Source organism: Metopolophium dirhodum, chromosome 6 (genome assembly GCF_019925205.1).
Source record: "Metopolophium dirhodum isolate CAU chromosome 6, ASM1992520v1, whole genome shotgun sequence".
NCBI classification, from domain to species: domain Eukaryota; kingdom Metazoa; phylum Arthropoda; class Insecta; order Hemiptera; family Aphididae; genus Metopolophium; species Metopolophium dirhodum.
This window is the reverse complement of record NC_083565.1, coordinates 20,605,186-20,617,666: the sequence shown is the minus strand read 5'-3', so window position 1 is coordinate 20,617,666 and position 12,481 is coordinate 20,605,186. Positions and strand designations below refer to the sequence as shown.

The following is a 12,481-nucleotide window of genomic DNA, read 5'->3' as shown; positions in this document are numbered from 1 at the left end:
TTAAAAACCGTAAAAATGTAGTACAAAGTTCCTCGTGAGTCGAGTTGTTATTAAATTTAGCGTAATTCCACAAATATTTTATAGGAGCGACTGAATAGCATATACATTTTGACGAAATTGAATATTCATGCGTAAAATAATGATTACTCGTCATCAAACGAGTTTAATTTCTTTGTTCTGATTCAAAAAGTATTAATCGTAGAAACTTGAAGAAACATTCCATAGTTACTTAAATTATCATGATATTTTCAAAATATTTTGACTCTCTTTTTGAACTATTTATAAACATTTTACATTATTTTTTTTTCTTTAAATGTCAGTAAAAAAATGTTCACCCAGTAAAAAAGTTTGAATATTTAATACAAGGTTCCTCTACTGAAATTAAAAATATTATGAAAAATGTTTATACACAATTTTTTTTTATAAAGACATTTTAAATTAAAATTAAGACGAAATAGATAATATATTACAACAAAGAAAAACATTACTGTAGTTTTTTGTTGTAATTTAAAAATATTATTCGTGAGAACTTGAAACTGTTACGTTGATTATTATATTTTATGTACCTACACAATAACTATATGTTCAAAACATTTTGAATTAGGATTAATTTTTACTATTGATTGTATTTTATACCACGTGAACCTATTCATACCGATCTACGGAACTTATTATTATTAATATAATAAATGCAATGTTTTCGGCAAAAATTAATTCAACCTACCGTATAACTAATCGTAAAATAAATTACTACAGTAGCGATATAAATACATCATGAACTGCACTTAGTAATATAGGCCGTCAGACCGTATTCGCTCAGAATCCTTTTTCGTATGAAAAATGTATCATTGAATTTAAAATTAACACATCATTACGACAGTGACTTACTCAATGACGGTGTACACTCGACACCTACAACCAGTTATCTACTTTCCCCTTTTTTAAATTAGATCTTTTTAGTGTTGTCCATTATTATCAGTAGCCTACAGCATACAATGGTGCCCAGAAAAAATAGCGTCCGATACAATTATTTAAGGCGTACAACTGTTGTAGCAGCCAATGTTTTTTAGTTCTATTTCAAACACTCCATTGGTGAAATAAACTGTTTTTTTGACTCCAGTAATACACACTATTTGTCTGAATTATAAAAATCATTAGAAATCACTTACATTTTAATATATGGTTTTATATTTGTACATAGAAAATCTGTATAATCTGTGTATGTAAATTTGTTCGATGAATTAATGATATGAATAATTGATAAGGCGCACGTTACGCGTGACGAAGGGGGCATTCCATTGACGGGACCTAAGTTAATACCATTACGCCGGCCATTAAAGAGGTCTCCGCGCCATGTTTTACGCGACGTGGAGTATTTTCTAAAAGGCTAATGGATGCTGGTCAGAGATAAGGGGATTAGGACGGCGTTATGGATACGGTGTCGGCAACCTTTTTGAAATGAGCTCGGCTACTTCGTCTGCTATTTAAAATCAGTAGTTAAGTAGCTTATATAATTTCATACCAAGAAATGACAATTCGATTACGAAACAATAATCAATAACTACGGTGTAACATAAATAATAGTCTTAAACCGTTCACCAAAACCGCAATGTACCTAAATTGCCTACACAGTGCGCCGTCCAACACATTTGTATAAAATAGAATAAACCCGAAACGTGACTTTTACCCATAACTATACAACTATAATGGATCGGCATTGATAAACATATTGGTTCACATCAATCATCAACGTCGCCAAAACAATTATTTGCAGAATCCGAAATGCTCGAGTAAACAAAATATGCGAGCCGTCCGGAATAACGAAACGATAATGCCACGCTGCTGTTTACAATTCAAACGAAAAACAATGTTTAGAGCTAAACGACGGCCGCGATGGAATACGACTCTATGTTTCTATAAATATTGTTATTTAAATTTCCAAATAATTCCCTAGTACTGTAGTCTGTAGCTCAATTACGTACAACGATATGGTTTTTGATAATATATTATAGTTGTGTCTGCGTTCTGTGAAAACATAATATTATTTCTGTTACATATATTATATAAAGCCGTGTATATTCACACTCTGCACATATTTTATATTTCCTACGCATTATTATTATTATTATAAATTACTATTTACTCAAATTTCAAGATCAAAGCTCACCTCCCCCCCCCCCTCTGTCTTTCCGGGAGGGTGGGGGCCCGGTCGGCGCGCCCCCTAGCCATAATATAATATATAAAAAAACAATATAATATATTATGAACACTTCCGTCATTTTTTTTTCAGGTTCAAAGAGGCCAGGAGGTATTCCAACATCGACGTGTGCGAAAAAATCGCTCCGCCCATACCGGCCCGGCGACGCGCATCAGAGCTGCCTCCCAACTTGACGCCGCAGGCCGGTAAACCATCGTCGGCGTCGACGGCTGCGGCCCAATCGTCCGGGATCGTGTGCACGAACACGGATCTACTGTCGATAATGAACTCGTTGAAGTCGACGGCCACCAAAGCGTTGCAGTCGACCAAAGGCAGCGGCCCGCGGCAACGGGGCAGCAGCAAGACTACGGACAGCCTTCCGACCGGCGTGGTCGGCGACGTCAGCGGCAGCGACCGTCGGCGAGACGTGCTCCGGACAGGCCGGTCCAATAGTGTGGACGTGGCCAACATAGGCGCGGCGGCGGCCATGGCGGCTGCCGCTGCGGGAAACAGCACCAGAAATTGGTTCAGGAAAATGTCCACCCGGACGGCGACCGCTGTGTCGATGGCGGCGGGGCGCACCGACGCCGAGTGCGCGGAACAGCGTCTGGCCACCGGCGGTGTCGAGTACGTGGTGCAAAAGTCGCCCGTCGTCGTGACGTTTGCCGACGAACGGCCAAAGGTGTCGCTGTTGATCGATCCGTCATCCGGTTGCAAACCGGAAAAGCACTGCACGACACCATTGTCCCCGCCGCCGCCACCACCGCCACCGCCGTCGTCGTCCGTCGAAAAGAAACCGGCGCCCAACGGTGGTGACGTAGTGGTGTGGGACCGGCCCACCGGTTCGGTGGTGAACGCCGAGGTGTTGGGCACGGCCATTGAGGGCTTCTTGGCCGCGAAGAAGTCGGGCGATAGCGCCGACGCGTCGCCGACCGGTGACGGCGAGCACAACGATCACCCGTCGCAGCAGCAGCAGCCGTCCGGAGGCAAGCCCGTCGCCAAAACGTCCACCGACCCGAGCACGCCCGCCCGCACGTGCGACACGTCCATCTGTTCGTCGCTCAAAGATCTGTTCGTCAAATAGCTATAAGACCGCTCGTGCCGGTCGATTCACCTGTGTAATTAACTCTATATTACGATTAATTACGACATATTGTTATCGTGTTGACAATGTGGACTACAATGTTATGCATATACATAATGTTATATTAATATTATATACCCAAACAATAATATTATCTACCCGGTAAGCGATCCCCACCCACACATATTATACCAGGCATCGTCCACCCACACACACACACACACACGTCCCTGGCATCGTTCACTCCACCCTGGCCTGCAGACTTTAGTAATTATCTCAAACGGTCTTGTTTTTGTCATCGCAATTGTTTCGAAACGTTTCATGATTTATGCAAGTATGCCCATATAATTTATGTCGACGACAAGAATAATTGATTTCATTGTATTATAGGTAGATGGCATTTATAATATTACTGGTATGGTGGTATACAGATTTATATATGCAAAAAGCACAAAGCACGTTGAAATTCATGCGTACTATTATTGGTTATAAATAGTTTAATACCTGTTTATACTCAATGGTATTATATTATGTGGGTGTAGGTTTTCAAAGAACCTATTTAATAAAAATATTTTTAAAACATTAAAAATCACACTGCTTGTATAGATTATTATTATTATTAATAATATTAATATAAGAATCTGCACAATAACTCGAATCTCCCATAATTTTTCGACTCTTTAACGTTTCTTTTTGACTCTAAAATAATTTTTACCAGATTCAAAAAGTGTACTAAGTGTTACACGATCATATAACCAAAAATTCCACCACCTAGGTGCGATAAGAGTTCGATACTTTGTGTATGAGAACCGTATAATATTTCAATTATAAGAATTTATTAATATCGAATATAAATAATAATATAATATCACACCTATGATGCGTTTAAATCTGGTGACTGTGCATCGTACGAATAGGGCTTCTCGTGAGGTAATAACTGACGTCTAATTTCTCGATACCCGCATAATATTGTGTAAAATATATTCATATTTATGCATACGATTACTTACGTCGTCCCTCGGTGTGATGTACTGATGTATAATGTATAAACTATGAGGTGTGTGTTCGACGAGGACGAGAGATTTGAAATGGGGAAATCGTTGAAATCGATTCGCCGACTATAGGTACACGCGCGCCGAATATATTTTATGGTCGACGATATCCCATAATATCGTAATAATATACTGCGTCATACATCAGCCCGTCAATGTACAGAGCGATTCACCAAGCGTGTTCGTCCAAAATTAAAAATTGATACAATATTGGATCTTGTATTCATTATACATGGACAACAATATTTATAAATTTTAAGCTTTGATGGATTAATATACATTAACACAATTTACAAATTACCATAGCCCTTCGTATTATCTTGTAAACCCATTACGATAATGGGTCCACGGTGGGCCTATTGTCCTTAGTAAACACAAAGTTAGATAACTCAAAAGCTATAATCAATTATATTTATAACATAACTATGATTGATTTTCAATTATGATACGTTGACGTTTTCAAAAAAAATATCAGCTAAATAATTTACAGTAGAATAGGAGGGGGGAGTTGTCGTTTGAAAAAGTGCAGGAGTTTTGATCTTTTTGATTAGTTGATACGAATAACTGCATCGTCTGAGAAGACAAATTGGGTGAACTCATGCTCGGCAAATCGCCCCGTATATCATATAATATTACAATACAAACCGCACATAATCTTCTCGTATAGGTGTCGTCCTGTGGTAATTATACTCACACCAGACGTGCGCGTTGTACTTGTGCGCACTTGTCATCGTGTCTATATAACAATATGATTCTTATAATAATATTATATTGCGGTGTGCCCGCTCAAGATTATAATTCAAATAATAATAATAATAATATAATACGCCTTATTGCGACCGTATAATCGCACGCGCGTGCTGGCGGTGGTGAGCGGTGGTGCTGTTAACAGGTAGGTGAACGCGTACAGGCGGTTATTATAATATTATCCGCAATAATCGTTTCGCCGGCGATTAATAACCATATATTTTAGTACAATATATAATAATTATTGCACATTGACGGGCCCCGCCGCTAATCGTTACTGCGTTGTACGTCATCATGGATAGGTATTTCGTATTCATGTTATTTTACCAACAATTATTGACCGTATAATACGCAATGTACATTTTACATATAATAATATAATATACTATAATATAGCCATATAGGTACACATAGCACATAATAGATATTATATGGGAACGATGATTTCACGCGGCGATGGTTGTATATCTGAACCTACCTGTGCATAATATTAGTAGGTAGGTACTATCTCAAAAATTGTCGAGGTATATATTTCTTAGATAATTTAATAACACGACGAAACAACGTTTTTCAAAAAAACAAAAAAGTTCACTGTTTTTTTTTTTTATCGGTATAGTTTTTTTAAGATTTGCGCTTTTTTTGCATGAGACCACATACATTTTTATTATACAAAATAAAATTGTTAATCGTTATTTCTAAATTTGGCTGGCGTAGTTAATTAATTATAGGACGGTATTTAATATTGTGATGAGTGCAGTGGTGGGTCGTGTGGAGTGGTACAGATGAGGTACTCTGCGAAATAATGTTCATTTGTTCGACTTATCTACCTACCTTTTATATACTCATAACTAATTAGATATTAGTTTTGACCTTGAAAATATAAGTGCATAAAAATCATTTGAAAAATATTCCACATAGGAATATGAAGTTAAAAATATATGTGCTCATTAAAAAAGTAAAAACTTAAAAAAAAATACAGCGATAAAATTTAGTGAAACTGTTGATTTGTAATAGCTTCAAACAATCTAATAAATATATTATTAAATACTTTAATACTTTTCTAAAAAATTAAAAGAAACAGTAATCAAAAGGTAAACCTATATTACAAACATAGTGATTCGTTTTCATTGCACCAATGGGTTTTTGTGAGGCGGTTATCGTTCAAACAGAGCAATATAAAATAAAATAAAAAAATTACCAGGATAATAATAATAAGACTCTTTCGGAAAAATACGGGACAGCGTTACCTATAGATATAGCTAGTGTACTTCAGACTGTTGAATAAAATATTTAAAAATATTGTTTTAAAAAAGCGACAGCCGACTTGGGTGATAACGAGTGTCCCGAGTTAAAATATAATTGACATGTGGCACATAATCATGAATATAATATATTATTTACTGCAGCAATGGTATCCAAACTACGGCCTGCGGACAAGTTTTTACTATAGGAGGTATATTATATTGTATTGTAGGCGCTCCATGCGAACTATATTTTCGTACTTTAGAATTTTCCGTACGCCAATACAACGCGATACGGCAATTATTTGAGTTTTTCCCGTGCACAAAAGTCGTTTGTGCGGCGCACAAAATAGACCCCCAGGCCAGTAGATATAACTGCCGCGAAAAATCCAAAAATAAACTATTCGTATATTATCTTTCTTTTGTTTGTGAAATAGGTAGGTACAACGTGGATACACATATATTATAATGGTCCTGCGATCAATACCTTTAGCTAAACTTCGATAAATTCGTTTCAATAGGGGGAAAATACACGTCTGGTATACACTATGCGCGAAATTTAAATGTCTTTTGACACACTGTTGTTAACAACCGGTAAATACTTGCAGCTATAGTGTCATTGAAATGTCTATAAAACTATAAAAATTATAAACGTGATTAGGTATAAAATGCTTTGGCCCGCAAAGATTTTTTAGTTTATTATAATTCTCTGGTGAAAAAATGTCTGGAGACCCCCAGCTGTATTATTTATAAATTATAATATGTATAATACCGTGTATATAGTACACGCTATATCCATTGTGTGTGTGTGTATATTATAATATATTAGAACATAATATGCGTGTACACAAATCTCGTTTGACGACCTCGACAATCTCTTTGCGAGATTTTTTTTAATCATTTTACTACACATACTCATCGTGGCACATTAAAAATATATATAATATTATGTACTTGAATATCAACCCTTCACATTGCGCGGAACACGGTAGACGACATCGGCGCATATAAGTCTAATATAATATATATATATATTATATATACGAGGTATAGGCACTCGGATGGAAAATATATATTATGCATATATATTATTGTTGCGTAAAAACTCATCATTCATAATTTAATAGATGGAAACGCTATCAAACATTCGGTGTGCGTATAGCTATACAATATAGAGGTATATTATATATTATTATATTTACCCGAACGAACGACACATAATCGATTTACTGCAGCTTATACGCTCTTCTTCGAGAACCATCTGTTTAACGGGATAAATGTGATGAGATTTTTCTCCTTCTTTATATTTATATTTCCTTTTTAATCGGTAAATACGCCGCCGTGTAACTATACGGATGTTTTCCTCTTTGGATTCATTCATTTTTAACTTTGTAAGCCGATCCGTCTTCCCACGCGTCTTCTATACCTATAATAACCTGCAGTCATCGCCGCCACCGTGAATTTCTATCGTATACAATAATATTATTTGTGGTGTTCGCATATGAAGGCGTACGGATAATGCGTATTTAAAATATATATAATATCATATTCAGCTGCTAGATTTCCACTGGCTTTTACTTCTGCAGATCCGCTGCCGTTTCGTCTTCAAAGAACAACAACAATTTAATAACTGCTGCCCCGCGCGCAGTGTGTGTGTGTGTGTGTGTGTGTGTGTGTGTGTGTGTGTGTGTGGAGCTCTTTCTCTTTTGTGCAAATCGTACGAGTCATATAATATTATATTATACGAGTATATATATTGTGTACCGGATGGATTTGATTTAAACACGCGTGTACATTAGAAGTACCTGCCTATATATAATGTATATCATAATGTGTATTGTTTTATGTAATATGTATATACATAAAAGTGTATATAAACTATAAAGTGAGACACCAAAAGATGCTGTCTGAACGCATATAATTTGCATGCATAAAAAACAAACGGTTGTCAACAACTATAAAACGTGTGTAGTTAGACACAATACGCATAGTGATTCGCCAAGTATATATACCCCTCGTGTCGTGGTCTTTGTTAAACGAGCATTTACCCACTCGAATTATTTTTGATTTTTTTACGAAGACGCGTCTAAATTGATACCAACACACGAAATTCCTCCTTGAATAATAAACGAAGTGAAAAATATCTAAATACTTGAAAATAGGTCTATAACTATGAATAGCCACCAACTAATAAACTAAATAAATTTCAATTGAAATTGATTCATATTATAATAAAACGGGGCTCGCGTGCTTAGCAAATCACCCTGTATATTATATTGTGATAATGCCATAAACCCCGTTGGATATATTATTATAATATAATTATGCATTATTCCATTATCGTCGGTAGTTCCTAATCAAAAGAGAATAAAAAAAATGAAAATCGTTTGACTTCCCATTATTATGTATATAATAATATATTATATACATGCGGACAATCAATAGCCCTTTTGTGTAATATATTGTATTATATTATATACATGCGTAACTATATACATATATAATGTATAAAAGTATGTATGATGTACCTAAACCTAATACATAATAATATGTCAATTCGAAATTACTCGTTATCGTTTTATTGATTTATTCGTCATAATAGTTTGAAAATCGACGTCGTATATAAATAAATGTATGGGCGGTCTCTCGTTAGTCGTTATGTATTATATAAATGCGTATTGTTAACTCCATCGTAAGCCTGTAAAGAATAAGTACTTTTACCTATATGTATAAATGTGTTGAGTAAAAATATACATTCAATTCCAATTCCCTGTAAATATTTACATAATTTTCAAACGTGTTTCGTCTTGTTAAAAAATTATCGGTGTTATGTATATTTTGATAGTCCTCATTGTTAATGCAAATGTGGTTGACCAACACGAGTTTTTAATATTTGTATGTAATTATTATTATTATTATTATTATTATTATTATTAAAATACGCACATTTTTAATATGTATAAAAATTAAAAGACTAATGCTTTAGCCGTTATAGGTAGGTATCTATAATTGCATGGTTCGTAAATAGGTACCTACAATATCTTTTAACGAAGATTTTGTGACATTCTATATTTAAAATCCTTGAAAACCATTTTACATAATAGAACATTAAGTCGAAAGACTCGTTTACCTATGATACTTTAAATTAATACAATTAGTACCTACATAACTATAAATATTTAGTAGTACATTTTTCCAAATTTAGAAAATTTAGAAAATTAGTTTAAACTTTGAGAAAAATTTTAGTTATAATATCGATGAAGACAAAACTGATAAATGATTTTATCATGATACACAGATGTGACAATAAAAATTAATTTTTAATTTTAATTTAAATAAGTATTATTTGTAATGTTTGAAAATAATTTATAGATAATTAATTCATTAAACCATTTAAATAAAACACAGAAGAAATATAAAACATCAATACATTTTGTGCACATAATTATTATAAATTGCATTATTTAAAACTAAAATAAAATACCTAAAAAACCTAAAAAACGATTAGCCTTTTAGTTTTTACGTACATAAGTATTTAAGTTGTACAAATAACTAATGTCAAATAAACTAAAAATATCAAATATTCATTATTTAAATTAATTAATTTGTTTATTTATTTATTTATATATAATATAATCACCCACTAGAATAATTTATTTTTAATAATCCTTGTTAAATATATAATAATTTTAAAGTTGTTGGTAGGAATCACGGCTGTATATATCTATTATACACCTCAGCCCTGTGGTAGAAATATCTAGGTAAAATTGTAAAAAATAGATCAAACTTTTACTTTATATATATTATTATTTATTAAATAATTATACTATATAAATAGGTAAATATACTATGTTAACTTTTGGATATACTAAATAGTTACAGTTGGTAGTTAATTTATTTTAGTTCTTGTTGATTGTTAAGATAAGATGAGACTCATATTATGGATTTAAAATTATATATAGGTATATTTCGTAGTTATAATGTACTCAATTAATAAACAGATAATTTTATCGAATAATATTGAAAATTTTTCATGATTTGCTTACAATTTATGGCACGAAATAATTAATAATAAATAAAAGGCGTGTAATTACAAAATTAAATATACAGATACCAAAATATATTTCTACGATTTAGTAGGTATAAATTAGATGGATAAAATAAAATATGCGATAGGAATAAAATAAGTTTGTTCCATTACTATTCATACCTACATTGTTATACTAACTCGTATACAATTTTAGCGCATCTAGATAGTATAGTATAAATGTATAATGTATAGTTTCTAAGAATTTTCGTTTTAAGAACAATAATCATTGTTTACTACTGTTTTCATTCACTACAACAGTTATATGTAATTATTATTGTTAAATGAACAATATAATGCGATGAACTTTCATTATTGTATAACCGATCTGGATTCGTATCTACAGTGATATACTTATTTTGTTTTTTTAAATAAATTAAATACGAGTCGGCTTAGGATAGAGTTGTAGCCAATAAACTGTTTTGTGTTAGTGTGCCGGCAGGTATTATTATAATACTTGATATAGATATTAAGATTTATTACATACGTATATATTATAAAGCCGTATAGGCGCCTTGTAATAAATTATAATAGTTTAACGCTTATTATACTGCTTGCAGCCTTATCGGTACCTACCTACACATACCTAAAAGTATGATAGTCAGGTGAACGATGGTAATTTTGTAATAGGTTTCTAAATAGCTATGTATAATATAGCCGGAGGTGAACTGCGAGAATAAAACTTTTTATTTGTTTATTTCGTTGATATTATACTTAATAATGGACATTAATTATTATTTTTTTTGTTTTAATCATAGATATATAATATAACTATATAATTGTAAGCAGCATAATTAATTACAAAGGAATGACAACAATTAATTTACAATGTTTACTTCTGTTTTTGTTATAACTTATAACTATATTATAGATTATACCTCTTAAATTCCTGCCTAATACAAATATTTAAGATTTTCAGATTTAGTTTATTATGTATCATATTATACAAATGTTTTAAAAGTATCATTCATTTTGGTCAATTATTTTAATTTATATAAACGAAAAAACGGCAAAAACTGACGAAGACGGTTGTAACGTTTAATAGGTAGGTATTAAGTCATCGCGTTTGATTATTTTTAAATAAATCATTGTTTAAATATTTATTATATTATTAAGTAATAATACAAATTAAACCACAGTATACAAATTAATATAACTGTATACGATTGGATTACAGTTTATAAAATATCTTGTTGTATACCTACCTTACTAGGTATAGGTGTAGGTTCATATTAAACTGTTTTCAATTATTATAATATTAAACAATATACCTATCACGCGCGTGTTTTTTATAATTTGTGTTGATACTTTGATACTCGGTAATATTTTAAAATTGTTCTAACTATGAAAAAATATCTCTCTATAATATTTGTCTACATAGAAATATTTAACTGAATATTTTAAAACATATTCGTATAAACTATAAACTATAAACTTATATTATTAAAAACAAAATTCTCTATTAAAAGTTATTAATATATCGATCTAGGTACTTAAATTTATAATGCAATTTTTCTCAAATTACATTTTATTCATGTTGTAATAATAAAAACTACCATTGTTAAAATAATATAATATGATATATTAATTTCACTACCTATATAAATTGTAGATATTTATTTAAATTCAATATTGTTTGTTTATATTCTATTATTTTAAGAATTTCAGATATATAATAGGCTAAGGCTTCAAATATATATATATATATATATACCTATTATAAAAAAAAATCATAAAATATATACCTATATAGGTATGTATACAATAAATTGTAATTATTATTTTAAATTTTAAAAGTTACCTATATTTTAATTTTTAAATATTATTGTAATTATTTTAAATATATTTATGTGTGTTTTTAATAAACAGAGTAACTAACTATGAAAAGCTATGTATTATATTAATTATACATTATATTTAAATAATAATAGTTCAAAAAATATATAATATATATATTTATATATTTGCTAATGGTATATTAGTATACCTATATAATATTTATATTTCAAATACTTGCAAACAAAGTGGAGTCGTAACAAAGACATTTTAAATTATAACATATTAAGTAGGTAA

The 12,481-nt window shown here is 31.8% G+C and overlaps 1 protein-coding gene across 6 annotated transcripts in view; it reads left to right on the top strand.

The window, feature by feature from the left end:
- The window catches only part of LOC132946434 (uncharacterized), a 120,964-nt gene extending 108,872 nt beyond the window's left edge, over positions 1 to 12,092 (top strand). For all 6 annotated transcript variants that reach the window (XM_061016438.1, XM_061016435.1, XM_061016433.1 and 3 more), the window contains one exon: positions 2,291 to 12,092. In XM_061016438.1, the coding sequence (XP_060872421.1) occupies positions 2,291 to 3,281 (991 nt within the window). In that variant the 3' untranslated portion in view covers positions 3,282 to 12,092. The remainder of the gene's footprint in view (positions 1 to 2,290) is intronic.
- The last annotated feature ends 389 nt before the right edge of the window (positions 12,093 to 12,481 follow it).